The sequence below is a fragment of the Beta vulgaris genome, chromosome 1, assembly GCF_026745355.1.
Source record: "Beta vulgaris subsp. vulgaris cultivar EL10 chromosome 1, EL10.2, whole genome shotgun sequence".
Taxonomy (NCBI): Eukaryota; Viridiplantae; Streptophyta; class Magnoliopsida; order Caryophyllales; family Amaranthaceae; genus Beta; species Beta vulgaris.
In genome coordinates this window covers 61,791,234-61,814,879 of record NC_079202.1, presented here as the reverse complement: position 1 = coordinate 61,814,879, position 23,646 = coordinate 61,791,234, and the positions used below count along the sequence as shown (strand labels likewise).

The window sequence follows — 23,646 nt, the reverse complement described above, 5'->3', positions numbered from 1 at the left end:
CAGTGCACTATTTGCACGGGGTCAAGCTAGTTCTACGAGGAAAAAGAAACATGACATATTCTACAATGAAAAAAGTAATTGTTGGAGTTTCAAAGAAATTTGAGGCTACAAGGGAAAAAGATGATCAATGAGGTCAGATTATGAGAAAAATTGGTGCACAGTGAAATGATCAAGACCCCTCTTCCTGACGCCCATGAGAAAACGAGAATTATATGCAGAAACCAACATGATCATCTCATCAAGAGATGACATGTATTTATAAAAAAGGAGAAAGTAGACAATCTACATCAGAATGAATCACACACTAGTACTAACCTATTTGTATTTTTGACAATATTAATACAAGATGAATATAATGATCACATAAACATGTATTATGGCACAATTTTTTGCCACTCCAGCTATTACAATGACAAATTCGACCTCCCTCAACTTTGAAACTTACAATGGTGTCATTTGGCTGGAGTGACAGCACTCTCAAGATCACTAGGGTTCAAATAATTTACACACACCGATTTGTTATGACTCACAATCATCACGCACTGGGAAATACGTGCCCTGTAATGAGGGTACATTGTCTAGATCATCCTTTGCAAAAAGAGGGAAAAACCATAGCGCCTTTTTCATGCCAAAGACCTGAATATATCAAGGGAATGGAAGAGATTAGATAAAGTTCAGAAAGAACGGACCAAATAGCTTAACATTAGAGAAGACCATAGAACAGAAGCTTGAAATTCAAGAATATATAAAATAGAATTTATTATAATTTAGAAACGGAATCAAGCTTCTATAAGAACTGAAAGATACTGAAGTATAATTTTGTTTGCTTCACTAAGAAGGCAGCCAGGAATTCAGATGTGTGTCAAATAACCTGCTCAAAATTCTGCTTCCAACCCAAGTCGTACTTCCATTTGGATGCCCTTTCCTTTTTATCTCTCTTCTTTTCAGAGACCTGGAATACACGTTACAAGCTCCGGTAAGTTACATATATCAAGTGAGTGAAATGCAATGCTTAAGCTATGTTATCATGAAGTTAATGTACCAATGTATTATTTGTATTGTAACTCTGTAAGCTTCACAGAAATGTTAGAAGTAGATAGGGCGTAGCCAATTTGTACGAGTAGGTTGATATACCTACTTGTTAGGCACATGGCAAGTATGAACATGACTATAGTGTCCTTACTATTTCAATCAACAAGGGCATGTTGGTATAGTTAATCATTCAGGGTATTTTAGTCATTGTCTTGCTAGTTATGTATAATGTGTATGTACATAACTGTTAGGGATTAATATCCATTTGTACTTCAACAAAGCTCCTAGACACCCTTTCCTTTAGTATTAGCGGATTGGATAGTTCATCACATAATTTTTTTCTAAAAACTCACAGATTAATAGAGATGTCAAGTGTCAACTAATAAATTGAGGTCTCAAGTTTAAGTCATCACATCAGAAAAGTTGAAAGAACAGACAAAAGCAGCTAAGACCTCAAATTCTACATCAAAAACTTTTCTAGTAGAGCAAAATGTAATATGACGCAAATATTCAGAACTAGTGTCTGAAATATTGAAACATCAGATTCAGTAGCCTAAGAGCGTTTAGGGGTCTCCTTACCTCAATGGTTGTTGTGTTGCTCCAAACAAGTGTTGCATGCATGATAACAAAACAGAGTAGACTGAGAGCAAAGGCCAAATTTAGAACTGCATTAAGGTACAACATCTGTAAATAACACCGAAAAGATGAGAATGCTGAAAGAAGTAATAATGCCTTGATCAGTGAGTAAAGAAAACTCACCAAATGCCAAAACCGTGACAGAAAGATTTCCAGGAGAGGCGGAATGTTTCTTTGCTTCTCCGAATAATGTAATAATTCTAGGGAGCAATGCAAATGTGTCCAATACTGTCTCCAGAAATGTGTAAATCTGAACAGAAGATCAGGATGATTAAAGAGGATGTGAGGTAGTTGGTTCCATAATCAAACAAATATGACCGCTAGCTGCATTCACGATGGAGCTCTTAGAGAGATTGCAGAACCCCTGTCAACATTCAAATAATACCCAAAAGCCCCTTTCTACTTCTTGTTTAGGTAACCAATCTTGTAACTTGTGCACAGTACCCAACCAGTTTGGGAGAGTTTTAGAAAAAATAAAGATTTAGCTTGTGTCTATCAGAAAATTGTCACTTCTCTCTTCTTGGCACGGGATTCCAAGGGAAGATAGTTTTCAGCTGTGTTTTAGAGCTTAAACGTGTCTGAAGAAGAAATCTTAATAAGTTTCGGATGCATTAAAGATAAGCTGCATATATTTAACCTCAGACCCCAACTACAGAGGGAATTGTCCGAAGGATCCTTGTTGCTCAAAGAAGGCACCATAGGATAGAAGGACAAAGCACTTGTAACAGTGCCAGCTGGAGGAAGATGTTTCTTGCATTCTGGTTGGTTAAACATCAAAAAGAAGTATCTTAGCATCTTAGAATGAGTTCCTCTTGGAAGAGATGCATGTTATGGTGAGATAACCTTTTGCAATTGGTTCAAGATTCAAGAAATCTCGTGTAGAAGATGTATAGGAGACTGATAGAGACCATGCTAGGTGAGCATTGCTAACAGGTGACCTCCTTTGGATCTCATTCTGCTCATAAGACAGGTTCAAATCACTTTCCTAGTAATCGCAGGTTGGCATTCTATATAAGGTAATTGAAACTTTTTTTTAGAAAAATCTATATAATAGGGTACATTTTGTGGGGAATGCTAGGAAACAATTTCGGAAATATAAATTGCTTAAGATGTTCCGTAAACAATTTTGGAAATTTGAAACAGAGAGGGGATATTGAGGAGGGGGGGGGGTATCTAGAAACCATATTAATCAATTTTGGAAGAAAAGATAGAATGAAAGATTTCTTTGGCTACAACAGAGTTCTTAAAGTATTCCAAACTGTACAATCGTCAGATTCGTACAAATGACCCCTGCCTACTTTCCTCGAGACCCAAAAAGAGAAAATAAGGAGGTGTCTTAAGTGAAGCTTGTTTTATACTTCTATAAAGTATAAACCTATTCTGAAAAAAAAAAAGTTGCCCAAAGGACGAAGCTATACTGCACAAAAAAAAAATTACAAACAGCCCAAAACCCCAAACTCATAACTTTCAAAGTTTTCTGTTTAGTTTCAACAAGTAAATCCATCCTCCAAGCTCCAAAGACCACAGAATATTATGGATTAAGACGGGAAAACGTAAAGTTTGGTGAACATTCCACCGCTAAGTTCTCATTCCAGATGAAAAGTTTTATTCCCCCCCATACAATATCACCTGAGCACTTAATTTAACTTTTCTCATCCCACATTATTTGTCAATCAAAATATCATAACACAATTATTTATTTATTTGACAAACCGATACAGGATTATTTATTTTAAATCCCATTGCAATAACTAACACCTCCTAGATATTTGCATACCTTAAATAACACTTCATATGGATGAAGTAATAAAAAAGTATATGAGTTTTTTTTGTCAGAAACAACCTTTTATAGTCACTTTTTTGCGAGAAACAACCTTTTATTTATTTTTTTGCAACTTGCGACCTAAAAGTAAATTTTTTTGTGAGATGAAACCTCACCCACTTTTCGGGTGTTCACTTATTCTTTTCTGGCACCCCCTTCAATCCCTTTATACTCCCACCATTTCCACCACCACCACTCTCCTTGGAAACCCTCAGCTTCTCTGACCAGCGGGAATTTCGCCTCCATCCTCCTCAATGTCTGCATCTCTTTTCTGTTCCTCCACTGCTCCTCACTCTCCAGAGGCAAAGATGAAGTTCTAACAAGGTTAGACACTGCCGCTGCCCGAGGCACTACCGCCGTATCTTCATCCCTAAATAAGGGCCCAGAAACGAAGGCAAAAGAAACAGAGAAAACAAGCGAGAAGCGAGAGAAGAAGAGGAGCACAAAAATGCGCTGGCTGGGTTGTGGTGCACTTGTGCGTGTTAAGCAGGGAGGCTGACGATATGGTAATTGTAGTCCGGTGGTGTGACTTTTGAGGAGGGGAAGAGAGGAACGGGGGAAGGTAGTACGTCAGTGTCCGGGATGGTGTGTGCCGGTAAAGACTTGAGAAGGGATTTGAGGTGAAAAGGGTGAGGGAGGAGGTGGAAGGGTTGTTAGTACGGCGGGAGAACATCAGGATGGTGGTGGCGTGTCGGTGACTGGCGGTGGGGCGGCAGTGGCGGTGTTCTGTGATGAGAGAAAGAGGTGTAATGATGGCGCCAGTGTTGTGTGGTTGAGTGGGGATGCTGGTGAGAATGGTGGTAGTCAAAAGAATATACTGGTCAACACCAGAAAAGTGAGCGAGGTTTCATCTCACAAAAAAAAAATTACTTTTACATTGTAAGTCGCAAAAGAAAATTAAAAGGTTGTTTCTCGCAAAAAAAAAAAAAAAGTGACCATAAAAGGTTGCTCTTGACAAAAAAAAAAATCTAAAAAATATGCTAATCAGTAATACCCCATATCATAACAGATTATTCAACTAAATGCAAACTGAAATTCGAAATCATCCTTCAAGATAATCTGCCCTTTGGGTCGGATACAACATCAGCCATCATAAAGCAATTATCTTCTCTTGATCCCAATACTCACTCAGGCAAACAAGTGCAACTTCCCATCATAAAGAATGGAAGAAAGAAAGAATCCAGAATGATATGGACTTCAAGTTCAAGAAGTAAGAGGAACAACTGGACTTACGAGGAATAAGAGGAAGAACTTGTAATTGCGTGCTCCAACACAATTGACTACCCATACACAATGGTGATCCATTTTGAGAACACATCTTTGGCCTACATAAAAAAAAAAGGCAGTTTAATAAGTTAAAGTCTCTGGACCTTTGAAGAACACCAATCCACCCACCCCCAAAAAAAAAAGAATAATCAGTTAATTTTTTTTGTATGATAAAGAACAAGTAGTATTTTATAATGGAGACCAGTATTAGAACTATTATTCATAAAGGGAAAACAATACTGTAATCAATTTAGTGGAACACACCCCAAGAAAGGCAATAACATAACACATAAATATCCAGATATAACACGAAGAAATATCCTTTGATTACACCGTGAATCTGGTATACAAATAGAAGCATCTGATAGCCACAGAACTAGAGTTCTCCAAATCTCTAAGTAAAGCTCCAAAGGAAGATAATGACTGGGCAAGTATGCTAAAAAGTTACCCATTGACTGCAAGCATTTGCTTCTCTTCTTATGTTCCTTGGACTTTCATGTTCAAAGATGAAAAACAAAACACGGGATATGGGCACGCAAAATAGGGAAAACTAACACTTCACGTCTCTATAAGTGTTCTGAGGAATCTAAGTATATAAGCATAGTATTGAGCTGTCAAAATTGTTAATAGTAGCTTACAAACAGAACAGTGGTGGCAACGCGGTGGCCTGGCACTCTGGCATCGACTACAATACCCCGCAGTCGATCTGCGCTCACTTCCATTTGATGCAGGCCATGGAGATGCTAAAGATGATGATGAGGTACCTTCTTCCAGATTACCATCCAGTACTGGACTCCAATTTTGCGGAACAGAACCAGGGTCTTGAAAGACAACCATCAAGTAGCTCCAAGTCAACAGTATAAGCTACAAAAGGAGTAGTCTACAAACAATCAGAATAATCAATTAATAACAATTACTAATAAGATACCTGTACACAACCACGGATATACAGAACAATATTTTATAGTCAACAGACATATTTTCAGTTCAAAACTCTATTGCTTCATTTCATCATGTGAAAGTCAAATCATTAGTTGCTGTCCTGGGCCGATGATATTAGTTATAAGTTAACTTTACATCTACAACAAAAATGCATTTAACAATTAAAAGATTCAAACAGACGATAGCAAAAGCGGGCATTACCTGGCACAATACTCAATGGGGTCATGGCCCTATATAATTCTCAGTAAAATAATTATATGGTTCATAGTACACATAGCCATAACCAAGCAAAGGCATGTTCTTTTTCCTGGTCCAGAACACAGTATCCAGTGTCCATACTCCATACATCATATCGATTTTAGAGCACCATAGTAGAGGTGAAGGTAAAGAATTACATAGTTGAAGGACAGAGAGAAGATGGTAATGTGGAGCTTGAAGTCAGGAATGACTAACCTTATCCTTAACACGTAAGCTCTATCAAAGAGCACCTTTAAAATTGACTGGTATAATGTATTGCTAGAGCTCAGCCAACAATGAAGAATGTAAGCATGGTGAAAGGATGACATGGAATGTAGGTACAATTAGAGATGAAAACGGGGAAAAAAAAAGAATTGTATAGGGAAACAGAAAACAAGGTCAAAAATAAAGTTCCAGGACATATTTTCAGTTCGTTGACAGGAAAATCACTAATCAGAGACAGCTATATGTTGAGATTCCAATGTGCAGCAGTATAAACCATTTGGATTACCAAAAAACCAAGATAGATTTGAAAATGTCATTATTATTTTTATCAAAATTCACAAGTATCCACTCGCTGATCGTCAAAATTTCTGTAGGAATTGAAACTGGTATCTTCAACGAGTTTGATCAACTTTTTTGATTAGCAGATATCTTGTCTTGCCTCTAGCATGTTGCAAATAACGCGCTTGCAAAGCTTTCTAAAATTATATGCCAGACACTTTGATGTTTCCCAAAGAGCTAATTATCGTAGTCTTGTGCTCCCTTAAGCGTCTATGGGTATTGTGATGGGTTGCTCCCACCTCTTTTCTAAATTAATTTCTTTAGTCCTAATCCAATTTCATTAATCAACCCCCCTCCCCACAAACACACACCACTCACTCAAAAAACATTGCAAAAATTTGTTTCAGTATTAGTTGTGTCATAATTGTAATGATAAGAGACTCAACTGATTATTATCTTGTCAGAAGTTTGTTAGTAGTGGAGTAGTAATCAAGCTAGCTGAGTAGTACACATGTAGAAAAGAAAGGAGAGATAAGGCAATCAGAAAAGTATATGAGAGAAACAGAAGTTGGGGAAGCTCCACAATCCTCTCGAACGAATTGTGGGTTGTAATTGATTTACTTCACTGGTCATCAATACAAAGTTATATCTGGTTACTATTCCAGATCTAATTTGCTTGTTCTACCCGAGATCAGAACAAACTTCTAATAAAGAAGAAAAAAACCCGCGACAGCTCCGCCGCATCATATCATGCCCACATAATTTCATAAACAGAGACTAGATTTAAAATTACTTGAGCTTCTAAAGAAAATCAGTTTACTATTTTCTCCCAAGTCATTATCTTTCCTTTTCTCCAACAGTGTAACCTGACAAGTACTATCTAGAGTGTTCTGTGTGGTATAGAGTAATGTGATCAAAGAACCCAAAACTCAATAGGCATCCTAAGCAAACAGTTTAGAAGAATCGCCCTTGGCAAAGGGGCAAAAGAAGACAATCAGTTTGCCGCCAATGACATACTAGAAAGTCATCTTTTCATCCAACCAAATTGGACGCTGATCCTAATCCCGGTTTCGGACTCCATTTGGATGGAAGATTTCAAGACAACTATTTATGCAGCATCTCCTACCAATCAGCCTCTACAATCTAGAGTCAAGACACACCACCTCAAAAAGTAAAGATAATCACTCAGAAATCTAAATACTTGATTAATTTATTAACAGGAGTAAGCCTGCCTACAGGCACATCTTGACCTCTTAAACCCTGCCAAGCGCCAACCTCGTACTCCAATCAACTAAACTACTCCCTCCGTCCCAAACTAAAAAAATTATATACATTATCTTCGCATTTTGCAATGCTTAGAAAAATTGCAGCCTTTCCTAAATCAGTAATTAGGATTACGAGTTACGAATAGCTGATCACGTTCTATGACTATCAGCAACCTCGTATCAATAATATATAAGTCCGAGGGGTTGGGACAATATGACAATTATTCGAAACCGGTAAATTCAGCCTAACAGTAATAGTTATTCTTTCAATCCCTGTAATATAACACAATAATCATCTCAACAAACTCATAAACCATCTACCTAAAAATTGAAATACCCATTTCACTTAAAAAAAACCCAAAATAAAGTAAATAGTAACAATGAAACAGTAAAAATAAGCAAATATAGTTGAAATTGAACTCACAAGAACATGGAAGAGAGAAACAATGAATGCAGCAAGAACAGCCTGAGGCCCACCATGGATCAATTTGGGCCCCCAAACAAGAACGATGACGGCCCAGTAAGTAAGAGCAATGATAGCTAAAACCATAAGGATCATCAAGTAGCCCAAGTAACGAAGCCCAGAACAGTACTTAAACGGGTTGAAATCCATGGATCCTCGGAGCATCCGAGTATGAGAGAGTGAGAGAAGAGGTGGAGATTTAGTTCTTCTGGGTGGGAACAAAGATTTCCAGAAGTCTGAAGCCAGGTTTTTGTTAATTAACGAAAATTGATTTGCGAATTTCTGAAAAAAAGGTTGAAATCTTGAGATTTTGGAAAGGGGGAAGATGATTGATTAATTAGGGTTAGATATTTGGGATTTTTTGGGAAGTTTAAATGGCGGACTGAAAAAAACAACTAACGTTTGAGAGTAGTTTAGAATTTAGATGATAGTTGAATACTAGTTTCAGAAAATGGTACATTACTTGCATATCGTGTTAGTAGTAGGGATGGCAATTGGGCGGGGCGGGTGCGGAGGATGGTACCCCACACCCGCCCCAGCATTAAATTCTCATCCCCATCCCCGCCCCACCACCCATTGCGGGGAAAGATTCCATCCCCATTCCCGCCCCACCACACATTGCGGGGGGAAATTCTAGACCCACCCCCGCCCCACTCCTGCACCCGCGTCGTACTCGCGTCATACCCACAAAAAATCTGCCATAAGCCCATTATAGTTGTCTACTTCACAAAATCACAATATAATATAGTAAAAGAAAAGTTAAAATACATTAACAAAGGCAAATGTTTATTACATTTCAAAAGTGTCTTCAAATACATTAGTAATATATATACATAAATAGAATTTTAATAAAAAATATGCGGGGCGGGGGTGGGGCGGGCGGGCGGGAATGGGGCGGGTATAACATAAAATCCACACCCGCTCCACTATCCATTGCGGGTACAATTGGGCGGGGATGGGACGGGTCCCCTACTTAACCCGCCCCACTGCCATCCCTATTAGTAGAGACCCCGGACAAGCCCGTTTGAGGGTGATATATGGGACATGGGTTGTGGCTTGCCTCGCACGCTCATTTTAGCTGATTCGATCTTATCAACCTTTTTCTATAAAAAAAAAAAATTGGGTTGTGACTAATATGTGTATTGTGCTCCTGGGAGTATAATGAGAATTGTGCTCCCACAATACAAAATATAACATTTTACGAATATGAAAACGAACATTTTATTGTTGAAGTGAAACATTACAAATTTCACGTATGAAAACGAATATTTTATTGTTGAAATGAAACATTATAAGAATTCATTTATGAAAAATAACATTTTACTGTTGAAGTGGAACATTATTAGAATTCAAATACGAAAATGAACATTTTTTATGAAGTGGAACATTACTATAATTCAATTACTTAAGTAAAACATATGCTTATCAAATATATAACATAATTTCAGGGAAAATAAAACAATTTTTTTTGGTTGAAAATAAGTTTTAAAAGAACATTCTTCAAAATAGAACATTTGCTTATCGAAAATTAAAAAAACATTAACGAAATATAGATCATAATTTTCTGCTGAAAAATAAGCTTAAAACGAACATTTGTTGAAATAGAACATTTGTTTATTACAAATCAAACAATTTTTACGAAAAATAGAAGATATTTTTTTTGCTAAACTCATCGAAAATGGAACAATTTTACTCGGTGCATCGTGTGCACCGTGCTCCCAGGAACACAATAGAATTTTCAGATTGTGGCTAGCTTAAAACGATTATCTCCCTACTTGCGATCTAATTTACTCGGTTGATAATCTACCATGCACAAAAATGTCTTCTTTGGAGGTCGGGTCAAATTACATTACACTGATAAGTTTATTAATTTAAAATTAGGTCTAAATTATACACCCTTTGTTTCCCCAAATGATTTCTCATTTCTCCTTTTGACGATGCATGTTTTGTATAATTAACTAGTTATTAGGCCCGCGCTATGCCCCGGGTAAGAAATTTTTTTCATTTATTAATATTGTACTTTGATATGATAACACTAAATACAACTTGGTCTAGTGGTTAAAACTTTAGTACATGAACTTGAGGTCATGGGATCAAAACCTATACTATGCAATTTCTAGTTTTTTTATTGTACATGGATTACATGAACTCAAACTCCCTAGGGAGAGCGCCACGTGGCACCGTTCCTCGTTTACGCACGCCTTTTAATATATTAGTATAGATATTTTAATTGTATATTAGTAAAAATTATAAAAACAATTGATTTATGTGATGTACTCATTTGAGAGAAATTAAACAAGAAGAAATTTAGAATACTCTCTTTATTTGTAAATACTGTGAAGATTACAAATGGAAAAAAATTTAGAACTGAGGGAGTATGATCTACTAAAGTACTAGTTATGAGTAAAGTTGTTTACTTTAGCAATGACATTTTTTTTTATAAAGTTGGCTATTTGTATCTATGTATAAATGAAATAATTAAAATATAGGAAAAAAATTCATAAAACTACTTTTTATAGTTATTTTTTTTTAAAAAAAACTACTTTTTAGAATTTTTCTTTCTAAAAACTACCTTATATAACAAATTTGTTTCAATATACTACCATTTTACTATAAATGGGGTTAACCACTAATAATTGAGTCACTATAAATTGTTATTCTTTATCGTTTCTTCCTTAGCTTCTTTACTCACCACTTCATCGGCAACAACATTTAGGGTGATTGTGATTTATTGATTAGTATTAAATATAAAGTTTGCCTTGTAAGAGACTCCCTACTTTAAAATTAAAATTAGGCAATGGTAAGCCCAATATTAAAAAGAGAATTAGCCTAATAGTGAGTAGGTTCATTTCTTTCGGTGATTAGTTTAATATATTTAGTGACTATGTCTCCTTTTATATTAAAACTAGTTGCATATGCACGCGATGTGTGCGTCGACGATCTTATGTAGTTATATATAAATGGACATGCTTTTTTATCTAAAATTATTTTGATAGTGATGTAAATTATCGAGGTTCTTTTGTGATGTTATTATATTTTTAAATTAAAGGTGAATGATTTTTAACTGTTCAATACCATCACTGTAAAATTTGGTAGATGATTTAATAATTTTTCTTTTCATCGACTTTAGTATAGTTCTTTAACAATAGATGTTAATAAACCATATTGTTTGAACTTTGTAATCATGATATGTTGCTAAATTTTTTTGGTTGAAGATTCCAGTTGATTTCGTGAATTGATTGTGTCAATCTAGTTTGTCAGGTTATTAATGGTATTGCATATTCCATTTTTGACCTACTCATATGGCAAGTTTCATTGATTCTCATTTTTCAATTTTTTATAAAAAGAAAAACTTAAATTATTAGAGGGTATTTTAGTCACTTCAAAAGAGGACACCACACCTCCTCCCTTGGCTTATATAATAGAGATTAGACCGCCTTTTTTAATAATTTGTGTTAAATATAAACGTAATATGGTAGTATATTGAAAAGAATATGTTTATATAAGGTAGTTTTTTGAAAGAAATTTTGAAAAGGTCGTTTTTTTGAAAAAAGTTGGTTATAAAAGATAGTTTTTTGAATTTTTTCCTAAAATCTAATGATTGTAAAAGATTTACCTCAATAGTGTTGGATTATACTCCCTCTGTTTTTTTTTATCATTCCTACTTTGACTTTGCACGTTTGTCAATGCACGTTTTAAAACTTAAATATCTTTCATTATATATTAGTAAAAATTATAACGATTGAATTTTAATAAAGTACTAATTGAGACGCATCAAACAAGACCCCACATGACTATGTTTTTTCTTATAAATTGAGAACATTTGAGAAGATTCTATCTATGCATGAATAGTGTCAAGATTCTAAGTGAGAAAGATAAAAAAAAACAGAGGGAGTACTATACTAGTCTTGCATGCATGCAATGCGTGCGATAATGTGTGACAACAAATGAAGTAGAAAATAGATTAATTGGGTATAAAAACTGTTTTTATATTCTGTTTTCTCAAAAAACTAATGTTCAGTTTAAATATCCTACTTTCCCCCTCTTTTCATTCAAATAAAATAGTTAGTTATCCTCTATTTTTTTTCCCTTTTATTCATTTTATCTATTTTTGGGTGTCCCCCATGTGTTGCATTATATAATAGAGATGTCTCTCATAGCATCATGTAGGGGTGTGCACCGGTGGATCGAAATCTCGAACTTTTTTGGAACGGGATCGGGTCCGAATTTTTCCGCTCTAGTCCGGTCTTGGACCTTTGGACTAGAATTTTTGTTCATTAAAAAGAACTTTTTATTCTATTTAAATATATATTCATAAACTAAATACATTAAAAATTAATAATTTTAATAACAATAATCAAATAGTAATAAATAGCAGGTTTTTAACTTTCTAATTTTCTACCTTTTAAACTTTTTTTTAACCTATCATTTTTCTTTTTTACTTAAATAATAGAAATTCCGGTCTGTAATTTTTCGGGTTGGGGCCGGACCAGAAATCCGAAATCATGTTTTTTTATGGACCGAGGACTGGAATCTCCGATCCGTTCTAAATTTTGGTTATGTTCGGTCCATATTTCGGTTCGACCCTGGTATTTATACAACCCTGCCCTTATGCCACTCATGTGAACTTTTTTTTTTTTTGACGGGAAAACACCACACACCTAAGCATTCATTGAAATCATATCAGAAAGTACATAAGTCCAAACCTCGTTTGGAACCTCTTCAATCCATACTCTCAACTCCCTAAAAGTTCTACTCATCTGGGCTAGCTGATGAGCTACCCGATTTCCTTCCCTGCGTACATGATTAAAGGCTAGAGACACATTTGAGCTACGAAAAAGTAAAATATCCTTTACAATGAGACTAAAACCAGAATTCTCTAGCAACCCTTTTTTCAAATGCGTAATGAGCTTTAGACAATCACTCTCTAGCACTATGTTACGAAGCCCCGCTTCCACGGCCACCTTCACAGCATGACGTGCCGCCATTGCTTCTGCAACATCCGTATCACAGCCTCCCTCATACACGTCACAGGTAGCTAGCATCACCTCCCCCATTTCATCTCGAACAATCCCTCCAAAGCCAAGAGTCCCATCGCCATAAACAGCCGCGTCCGAATTGATTTTAAAAGTACCCGACGTCGGAGCTTGCCATATTTTTTGCCCCCCACCAGCTGCAGGAGGCACTTCCTTTGGCTCGGCCCGTGCCGCTTGATATTCATTCACAATATTTACAGCTTTCTCGATCACCGACAAGGCATCCATTTTGCGATTTTCAAAAATCCAGGCATTCCTTCTCAACCATGTGAACTTACATAAACAATACACATCTTTTAAATTTTTTTATTTTTCTTGGTAATTTTTTTTTTAAAAAAATCCGTGATAGGATGAGTTTTGCTTTAAACTATCCTTGTACAAAATTACTCACTCTAAGTGCATATCAAATTATTGTAAACTCGTTCGACTAAAAACGAACAAAATTGAAAAGAAATTCAAAGAGGAAGGATTGCACGTGTAAAGAGTGAAGACACTTCCCGGCAAAACAGACAGATTAATAAAGAGCATATTATTTTACTTAACTACTTTATTCACAATTTATCACACACACCTGAAACTTAAACCCAGAAACTGAAAAAAGTCCCCCCCTTTTTTCTTTTTTTAAATTATCAGTCCTAAATTCGAGAATCTTCTCTGTTCTCTCCCCTCCAAATTCAAAACTTGTTTCACATATTTTCTCTCTCCTCTGCAGGTAAACTTTAAATCATCTTCATCTTCTGATTGTTTTGTCTCTTCTCTCCTTTATTTTCTGGTTTTTTTCACTTTGAAGTTTCTAATTTTGTGTAAAATTAGGGTTAGGGTTTCTTATTTTTTGTCAATTTTAGTTTGCAGAAACTACGAATTAAAAGTACTGGAAAGAAAGAACACAAAAATGCAGCAGCCAACTGCTTCGATGATGTCGGTTATGCCCTCTTTTCCTCCAGCTAACATCACTACCGAGCAGATTCAAAAGGTTTATTTTTTTATTATTATTGTTAAATTTTATCTCTTTCATTTTTTGTTGGGAAGTTAGTTATTTATGAATGAATGAATTAGAAGTAGTGTGATCTGTTGTTAATTCGATTTGTACTTTATTTTCTGATTTAGTATTTCATTTACTGTTGCTTGATAGATATGAATTTTGGGAAAAAAAATTGAGATTTTTTAGTAGAATAGGAAAGATTAGCGTGTGTGTGTGTGTGTGTGTGTGTGTGTGTGTGTGAGGTAAAATGAAGAATTTACTTGAGGTGCTGTAAGAGTATGGTTATGATTCTGGTACATTCAATATAGTGTATTGTCATAAATGTTTAGATACGGCAATTTTTGGTGCTTGGCTTAATGATTGTTGATCTGTAAATGAACTTTGATTATGGTATCTAGAAAATGCAGTGTAGAAAATGCTAATGTTTCTGTGGACGGTGATGGTGATAGCGAGTACGGTAATGCAGTATTACTTCTTGCTTTTTGCAAGTAGCACCTTTGAGTTGGTAGCTCTGTTATCGGCAGTCAAGTGATCGACTTTTTTGATAGTTGGTTTTAACATGCCAAGTCATTGAGATGACCTTCGATTATAGGCATGTTATGGACCACGGTGGTGGCCTGGCCGGTGGATGATAGGCGGGTTAAAATAACCCATTTCTCTGGAAAATATGTTCTTTACCTGCTCACAGTAAAGTTACACGACATTGTTTACCAGTTACCACCACAATTGAAGGGTGTTTTTGTAGTTATTGCTGCCTAAAAGGGCTAGGGGCTTGGATACACATAGGGAAAAAAGAGTAAGAACCTGAAGCTTAAACCCAGTTAACTAGTTATTGCTGCCTACTGTTTTACTCCTTTTTAGTTGGTCTCTGGTTCTAGCGGGTTGCCTGAGAGTTGGGTTTATGTGCCTTTTTCTCTCTTGTCTGCTTGAAAAATTATCTTGTCAAGGGATATGTAATTTTTGGATATAGAAGTCATGACTTATCCTACTTTAGTTTTTACCATGTTTCTTCTGCTAAACCTATTAACTAACTGGCAGCACATTATCTAATCTTGTCATTGAGATGCCTTGACATCACATTGTAATTGAAACAACACTTGCACCTTACTCATTTTCTTTTTTGTATTTTGGCTGAATTATTTCTGGTCATACTCATACCCATAACTGACAATACTCGAGCTGGGTACTTCATGTGTCACTTCCAGATGCATGTTTCACCAGTCAAAGGGTTTGCACATGCTTAGAGCCTTAGGACAGGCCACTTATCAAGATTATTTCTTTCTCATTTGTTGAGTGGGTATGAGTTGCATGGTTTCCACTTTCCACCATAATGGCAAGTTTGCAACTGTGTCTGCGGATACTATATGCATAATTTTTTGGACCCTTCTTTTACTTGTCAAATACAGTTCCATGTATGTATATCTGTTCTCGTATTTATTTCAGATTGTCAATATTACCAAGATCTTCTGTGTTAAAACTGTAGCTTTAGAAATATCATGCTTCAGAATCTAGACGTTCATCTTACCTTATGGTGCGTCTAATGTGTCATGTCTACACCGAAAACAATAATTGTTTGTGTATGATACATTTTCTGAAAGTGCCTAATTTATCTTGATGAATATAGTTTTATGTGTTCTGTAAGCAGTAAACACAGCCTGGAAGTCAAATTTGTAAGATAATTGTGAGCATACCAGGTTTTCTCTGACATTTTGTGTTGATTTCGAGCAGATCTTGTACCAATATTGGAATTTTATCAACTCTATTACATGGGAATTCAATATTGTGTACGTTTTATTTTTTATTTTTATTTTAATGGACCTCTGTTTATATGATTTCTGTGCATTAGCCTTATTTTTTCCTTAATTGCTGCTGACATGGATTCTATCTGTTATTTCAGTTTTTTCAACATCTGGAGCACAAAAAGTACACTTCAAATAGTCTATTATTTTTCTTCTGTTACAGACTACAGTTCATCTGACCCCCCCCCCCCTCCTTACATTATAAAAAGGAGTTATTTCTGTGACCAGCCTGATTGAATGGACCAATTGTGTTGCATGTGTTTTTTGGATCACCATTCCTTATTTTTGTCATAGCGTCCTTCACAATACAACCCTCATCACTAATTTATGCTATATCTTTAATTTCATATGAGACTAGATTTTGCCTGATAATCAACCATCATTTTGAATGTTCTACCTAGACACATTGACTATTATGATCTTGGATATGCTTTATTCGATATAGCTGTATTGGTGACTTATTTTGGAGTTCTTGTGTATTTGTACAAGTATCATTCTCGAACTCCCATGTGAACATGTTAGAGATGACACCAATGCCTATGTCTTTTAGTGACCTTAATGTACATTTCAATGCAGTATCTTGATGAGAACAAAAAGTTGATCCTGGCTATATTGGATAACCAAAACCTCGGGAAGCTTGCCGAGTGTGCTCAGTAAGTCCGTGCTTTTCGTTTTGTTCGAAGCTACTACTTAATTGCTGAGAGTGACTGTCCTATGATCCTTATCTGTTTCTTGGTCAAGGCTTACTATTGATAACTCTTGCTATGGTCATGAAACAATTGGGTGGCTTTTAAATATTTTGGATAATGATGAACCGAGGCTGAAGCTTTTGAGGTCGACAATAGATAGTAACAATGAACAGGGGTGAGCAGTTGACTTTCTGACTTGGGAGTTAAGCCACTCTTTAGTAAAGCTAGAACTCGGCTTGGATCATTGTTACCCTTACACAGAAAACTGTGTTCAACTGTGACATAGTTTCTTTATAGTTTTATCTATGGAACTTTACTTCAATTGTCATCTGTACATATTAAATAATTTCATGACAAAGATATGGGTTTTTAGAGATACTGCTATGGGTTTAATTTGTTGCATAGTGAATAATTAGATGGTTCCAGCTACTTTGGATTAAGATGATTGGCATAAGACCATGTATTTTACGCTGTTTTTTTGTAACTGATTTGACCATGAATCGTACTTCCCAATAAGTAGAAGATTTGAAGAGGTCAATAGGTGCCTTGAGGCCTAAAGCAATCTCTGTTTCTGACCACTTTAGTGGATTGTTACTTGTAGGAGTCATTAGTGGTTATAGAATTATAGTTGTCATGATCCCCAACTAAAATTATGTAATTTCTGTAGATATCAAGCACAACTTCAGAAGAACTTGATGTATCTGGCTGCAATTGCTGATGCTCAGCCTCAGGTGACAGCAGTACCTGCCCAAGTAAGCTTGCTTGCAACATCACCTTCCGGACCCCATTTAAAACACCATAATCTTTGTGCTTATGTAAAGAATACAATCTGCAGGTGCCCCCTCATCCTGCTATGCAACAAGGAGCATACTACATGCAGCAGCAAGCTGCTGCAATGGCTCAACAGCAAGGTGTTTTCCCTCCTAGGTTGCCCACACAATTCACTAGTCCGCTTCAGATGCATGAGCAACAGCATCAGCAACAACATCAGGTACACCAACAACAGCAGCAGCAGCAGGCTATCCCGGGCCAAATGCATTTTAGACCTGCAGGACCCAGTGACGGGATGCATCCCATGCAAACTGAAGCAACACATGGAGGTGGTAGCAGTGGTGGGCCACCTACGTCAGCCAATCCAAGTGACACACGTGGGGGAAACAAACAAGATGGCCCTGAGGCAGGGTCAACTGGTGACGGACAAGGAAGTTCTGCTGCAGGTGCAGGACATGGCAGTGAAGGAGAACCGTCTTACCTAAAAGGTTCAGAAGAAGGAAAGTGATGATGCCTTTTCTGTGTATAGGCATGTGACTGTTGATAAGTAGGGATATGTCTCTGTCATACAGGAAGAAGATGGTGGTGCTACGGCCTCATCTTTGGTAAGCTTAAAATAGGAATGTGTACTTGATTGTTTGTTTCTTAACTTAGTGAAAGTTAGCAGGAAGATGTAGGGTTTCGGTTATGTTGTGTTGTAGCATGTTGGCTAAAATTAAAATTCAGCATTATTAAGTGTCCAAATTATGCCAATTATGATCTAGACCACTTTAATCTGCGAAAAAGGGTGACATCTGATCTTCCTTATTGGCCATCTATAACTTCTTTAGGGCTCTGCTGACTGCTGCGGATGTCAATTTGCAGGAATAGCAGAAAAGCTTTCTTACGGCGTTTTCTGTGATGATGAAGTTCTATTCTTAAACTCAAAGTTTTTTTTAATAAATTTTCATTACCACGCAATACCATGTTTTAATGTGGTAGTTATTAAATGGGGTCGACAATCGACATGCAGAACTTCCTTGATAACGTTAGCATCACAATACCTATTGATAACGTTCAACCTAAATTTGACTGTGATGATTTTATTATTCGATTACTCGATCTTCAGTGACCCCTACTCAAAAAGAACATGAAATCACATCTTTAGATTTTTTTTCTTGATTCAGTGTCTAGATTACAAATTTGATACGACAAATCTAATCAAATAACTCACTCGAACACGATTTGAACTGAATGGCCTTGATATTAGTTATAACTTGAACCCAATTTGACCTAACCAATCTGTATCCACCTCTATGTTTTAATGCAAAATTTTCAGGCTGGTGATAGTGTGGATGCTCTTTGCTGCATTTCAATCGTGGCCTCATGGGGCTAACTCTAAGACCTATTATTTGATAACTGAAAACAGATTAATTATAGTAGTTCCTACATTTCGTTTTAAATGCAACAAATGAATATTTTATATCTCACAAATAATACCTCTTCGTTGTATTTAAAATCAAACGGGGAAGTGTTTACATTCCCCTAATGCCTCTTTGGTGGCGTGATGAGCTAGGTTGGTCCTGGTAATGCAACTAGTAGGAAATTAATATCAGTGGGTGAGAAATTAAGAAGAATTGATTAGCAAGCAATGAAGAAAAAGGTAAGTGTCGTCTTAGCATAATAAACAGTACGTAGCACTAGTTTCTATGAGGGTTCTTTGCCTCGTTTGCAAGGAAAAAGTTGTTTAATAGAACTTCAGAAAACCAAATTAGCAAAAGAAAACAATTAAAAGTTGGGATCATTAATTTTGTATTGGTTTCAATTTAGATCGATCAATTTTATAAGATTCCTCATGATTGCTTTAAAAGTGATTTATTAGACTACTTCTAATCGGTAAGTCGACAATAACATTTTTTTTATTTTAGTGAGCTCATTTTCATTTGTGTTGGTTACCGAGAACAAACTTTTCAAAAATCATTTTTATGACCTCGATTTTTCAAATAAAAGGATGCAATGGTAGATGATTATTCAACTTGAGGCAAAATGAGTTAACATATTTTGAATTACTTTAAGTAATTTTTTTATGTAAGAAATTTCTTTAAGACCTTGCTCCTTTGAGTCCTATTTCAATTTACTCCCTCCGTCCCATAATATAGTGCTTGTTTCTTTTTTCACGGTCTTCTAAACGTAACTTTGACCTTTAATATCTTCAATTCCTTATTAATAAAAAATATAAAAAGTTGATATTATGAAACTACACATTGAGACGAATCTAACAAGATCCTACATGAATATGTTTTTTTATATATACAAATGAGAATATTCGGTCAAAGATTTTAAAGTTTGACCACCAAAAATGAAATAGGCACTATATTATGGGACGGAGGGAGTAGTATTGTACACCTTAGTTTAATGCACTTCAGGTTTAACTCACTTAAGTTATATCTAGTCAAACTGGAAATAACATGGCCTAAGTCGTTGAATAAAATTATTTAGTATCATTATTGAATATTGTATATTGTATATAAATGTCTTTTAAGGTTAGTTAATTATAACAATGAAAGTTGGCAAATAATATTTTATTCTGAGGTAAAATGTTAACTTTTTGGGTACTTTGTTTTAAAAAAGGAAATGGAAAAAGTCATATTAGGCTTATGAAATTACAAAATTGAGCAATATTTTTTTTTTTTTTAAGGAAATGAATCAAAAATAATTTTTCCATTGTACGAGAAAGAGATACTCCATCCGTTTCAAAATATAAGGTATTTACGCTTTACGAAAATTTTATTTGACCAAAAATATGACCCATAATATGGTAAGCAAAACTTATACCGTTGGCTCTGTCTTGAAAAATACTATGATAATATTATTTTTTAAGTTTTTTTATCAATATAAATTGACAGTAATTAACCGTCAAAGTCCGACCTCAAACATCATATGTGCCTTATATTTTGAAATGCATGGAGTATATGATTTCAGCTCTTATTACTTATTAGAGCATTTGGTTTGGATCGTTGACTAGTGCTTAGGTTGCATAGGTTAACACGACGTGCAAGGATGTGAAAGAAAAAATGAGGTCAATAATCAAACCACGCAATAAATACAAAACTTAACATTTTTTTATTACCCACAAAAAGTAATCACAAACTAATGACATGCACGCAACGAATGATCCAATACCACGTGTTTGGGGATTTCGACGCATAATATAAATTCAGTTTTAAGCGCTTTAGTCGTCCTTTTCATTTAAGCTAGGCAAATTCTTTGACGACTTTCTTATTAAAAACAAAAATCATAAAGTAAGGCTTGATCTAGTAATAAAGTTTCGATCTCGTAATTTAAAAGTTATGGGATCAAATTTCGCTAGAAGTTCTTTGAAATGGAAGGTTTTCCTTATCATTTTCCATACATTTTCAAAGAGTTTGGCCTACAAAATTGGTTTTTCTGTTTTGGATAACATCTCATATGTACTTTCTCATCTTCTTCCATCTATGTCATCTCTTTTTAATATTTTAACTCACTTTTTAGTTTCTCTATCTCATTTTTCAGTTTCAGTCTCTACCTTTACAATTTTCCTCTCATACTTTTGCACTTTCTCCTTCATTCTTCTCCAAATTGAAGTGAGTAAATTAAAAATAATGGAATGAATAGTTTCTTAAGATCTTTCTATAACCTACCTTAAAAAAATTATAATCGAAAAATCATATACCAGTATTTAAAATCATATACCAGTATTTAATTTTTGTAAATATACCTCTGTATTTTTTTAGTTGCACCATTTGATTTGGTGGCACTATTAATCAACCAACTTTATTAAACTATCTCGCATTTATTACACAAGAAAAAACATAATCAAGTGAAATCTTGTCAAATTCATCTCAATGCGTAGATTCTAAATATCAAATTTTTTCATCTCAATGCGACGATTCTAAATATCAAATTTTAATAATTTTTACTTACACCTAATAAAAAATATTAACATTCAAACACTCGTCTCAATAAATGCGAAATGATACAACTAAAAAAATACACAGTTAGTATATAATAGTATCTCATTTCACTTTCCCACCTTCCTTCATAGGAACCTCGTTCTTCTACTACTACTTCCTTTTTTTCTTCTTTCCAACTCCTTTAATCTTTCTCTCTCTTCAAAAATAAAAAAACAATCAAATTATCATCAAACAACATGAAGTTCGATCAATACCACCACCGCAACAACCACCACATACCACCACCACCACCACCTCTCCACCAAAGAAGATTCTGGAAAGAATTATTAACCCACCTACGTAACCAAAAACCCACAGCGTACATTATCCTCCTTATCTTAACCTACGCCGTTGGTTACTTTACCGCCAATATCAATCACAACACCACTCCAACTGTCATCACAACAACTACCAATAACTACCCACCCGCCACGTCACCACCAATCCTCGACAAAAACAACGACCACAACAAATTCGGCCCAACATGTTCAAACCCAATCCAACCCAACCAAGTCCGGCCCACAATCCTAGCCCATATCTACAACAACACCTCACCATACACCAACTTCCCCCCGGCCCACTTAGCCCACTTACTCAAGCCCAAAAGACTCAAAGGATGGGGCTCATACGGTGCCGTTTTCAAAAACCTTATCCAAAAAGTCCAACCAAACATAATCATCGAAATTGGAACCTTCTTAGGTGCATCAGCAATTCACATGGCTGAGTTAACTCGTGAACTCGGTCTCCAAACTCAGATCTTATGTTTAGATGATTTCAGAGGTTGGCCTGGTTTTCGTGATAAAGTTGATTATGTTCCAATAACACAAAACGGTGACGTTTTGTTGTTAGCACAGTTTATTCAGAATGTTGTGTATTTTAACTTGACTGAGTTAATATTACCAATTGTATTTTCAACTGGGTCAAGTTTACAGAAACTATGTGAGTTGGGTGTGATGGCTGATTTAATAGAAGTTGATGCAGGTCATGATTTTCATTCAGCTTGGTCAGATATAAATAGGGCTTATAAGTTGTTGAGACCAGGTGGGGTTATGTTTGGACATGATTATTTTACTGGATATGATCAAAAAGGTGTAAGGAGAGCTGTTGATTTGTTTGCTAAGGTTAATGGGTTTAAGGTTAATGTTGATGGTCAACACTGGGTTATTCAGTGACGACGTGAAACGCTTTTCTCAAAAAACTTTTATATAGAACAAAGAATAGAGGAGTGTTTTATTTATTTTAGAACGGACATGACGGCATTATGCATAGAGCTAGTCATATATATAGTGTGATACAAATTTCATTTCTACATTTTGTTTACATCAATGAGTTTTTTTTTTTTTTTTTGTGGGTGTGGGGGTGTGGTAGTAGATAATATTATTATGTATGTATGGTATAGGAAATAAAGAAGGAAAAGGAAATGAGATAAGAATTGTTTTTTTTTTTTGGGATTTATTGAGTTAATATTTTTGAGTTATCTTTATTATCAACGCTCAATATTGTAGTATATGTTTCTTGCGTTTTTAATACTCGCAATGTTGAAATATGCATAAGAATTAAGGAGAGGAGATGATAAATAGAGAGAAATTAAAAAGGATCTCTAGGTGCTATGAGAGAAAAGATGAAATATATTGTCCCAAAATGTCACAAGTACGAAAGAACATATGAAGTATATAAGAGTATCATAGGTTCCTAAGTTGTATTAGCTAGCTAATTATTTTTTTTATTCGGTAATTTACTGGGCCAAACAGGCTCAGTTTTCATGAGTTATGGGGTAAAAAGAGGATCCCAACTTATGAAACTTCTAGAGAGTGGAAACTGGAAATTTATACCTATAAGCAAATATCCACACAAACACCCCAAATATAGGATCGATGAGAATCGAATTCTCACCCACACGATTGGGAAGTGGGAGCTCCAACCATTGTGCTCTCACATGATTCTCACTAGCTAGCTAGTTTAGTTTGTGGGTTGTGGTTGTATTCATAACTTTACGATGTGATTGGAACTGATTCTTGAATATAGCTTTAACTTGATGCATATGCTTGTCCTCTTGATTCCTTGTATGTTCAAGAAGTAACTTAAAATCGTTAGTTTGTTCCTTTTTTTTAGGTAAGTGAGAACTATGGTTCAATCTAAAGTGTTTTACTTTAGGTTGGGGTATTTTCCTTTTCATCTTTAAAGAATTGAATATTAAGCTATATATGGATTGAATTTTTTCAACTTGGATC

General features: G+C 35.4%; 4 protein-coding genes across 11 annotated transcripts; 2 read left to right on the top strand and 2 right to left on the bottom strand.

Moving 5' to 3' along the window:
- Window positions 1-207: 207 nt before the first annotated feature.
- On the bottom strand, window positions 208-8,622 carry LOC104904652 (probable protein S-acyltransferase 12). 3 transcript variants are annotated; one of them, XM_048647226.2, is made up of 7 exons: window positions 8,129-8,622; window positions 5,395-5,620; window positions 4,724-4,815; window positions 1,792-1,918; window positions 1,612-1,672; window positions 872-952; window positions 208-636 (listed from the first exon to the last, which is right to left on the bottom strand). In XM_048647226.2, exons 1-7 carry the CDS (start codon window positions 8,330-8,332, stop codon window positions 624-626), a joined length of 804 nt encoding a protein of 267 aa, XP_048503183.1. In that variant the 5' UTR covers window positions 8,333-8,622; the 3' UTR covers window positions 208-623. The 3 variants fall into 3 exon arrangements, 2 of the variants coding, with proteins under 2 accessions (XP_048503183.1, XP_010691320.1); XM_010693018.4 differs by having other exon boundaries at window positions 1,612-1,697; window positions 8,129-8,621; XR_007275523.2 differs by lacking the exon at window positions 208-636 and having other exon boundaries at window positions 889-952; window positions 1,612-1,716.
- A 4,206-nt stretch (window positions 8,623-12,828) lies between these two features.
- LOC104890171 (uncharacterized) lies at window positions 12,829-13,431 on the bottom strand. Its single transcript, XM_010675561.1, has one exon. The coding sequence runs from the start codon at window positions 13,429-13,431 to the stop codon at window positions 12,829-12,831; it is 603 nt and encodes a 200-aa protein (XP_010673863.1).
- Window positions 13,432-13,751: 320 nt separating this feature from the next.
- LOC104904759 (GRF1-interacting factor 2) lies at window positions 13,752-18,404 on the top strand. 6 transcript variants are annotated; one of them, XR_007275592.2, is made up of 6 exons: window positions 13,752-13,915; window positions 14,049-14,176; window positions 16,561-16,637; window positions 17,341-17,425; window positions 17,509-18,049; window positions 18,309-18,404. XR_007275592.2 is itself a non-coding variant. In XM_019251825.3 (5 exons), the coding sequence occupies exons 2-5, from the start codon at window positions 14,096-14,098 to the stop codon at window positions 17,950-17,952; spliced, it is 687 nt and encodes a 228-aa protein (XP_019107370.1). In that variant the 5' UTR covers window positions 13,752-13,915; window positions 14,056-14,095; the 3' UTR covers window positions 17,953-18,197. The 6 variants fall into 6 exon arrangements, 4 of the variants coding, with proteins under 4 accessions (XP_019107370.1, XP_048503261.1, XP_010691470.1 ...); XR_007275610.2 differs by having other exon boundaries at window positions 18,275-18,404; XM_019251825.3 differs by lacking the exon at window positions 18,309-18,404 and having other exon boundaries at window positions 14,056-14,176; window positions 17,509-18,197.
- Window positions 18,405-21,505: 3,101 nt separating this feature from the next.
- Window positions 21,506-22,898, top strand: LOC104904905 (hypothetical protein). Its single transcript, XM_010693362.4, has one exon. It carries the CDS (start codon window positions 21,613-21,615, stop codon window positions 22,585-22,587), a length of 975 nt encoding a protein of 324 aa, XP_010691664.2. The 5' UTR covers window positions 21,506-21,612; the 3' UTR covers window positions 22,588-22,898.
- The last annotated feature ends 748 nt before the right edge of the window (window positions 22,899-23,646 follow it).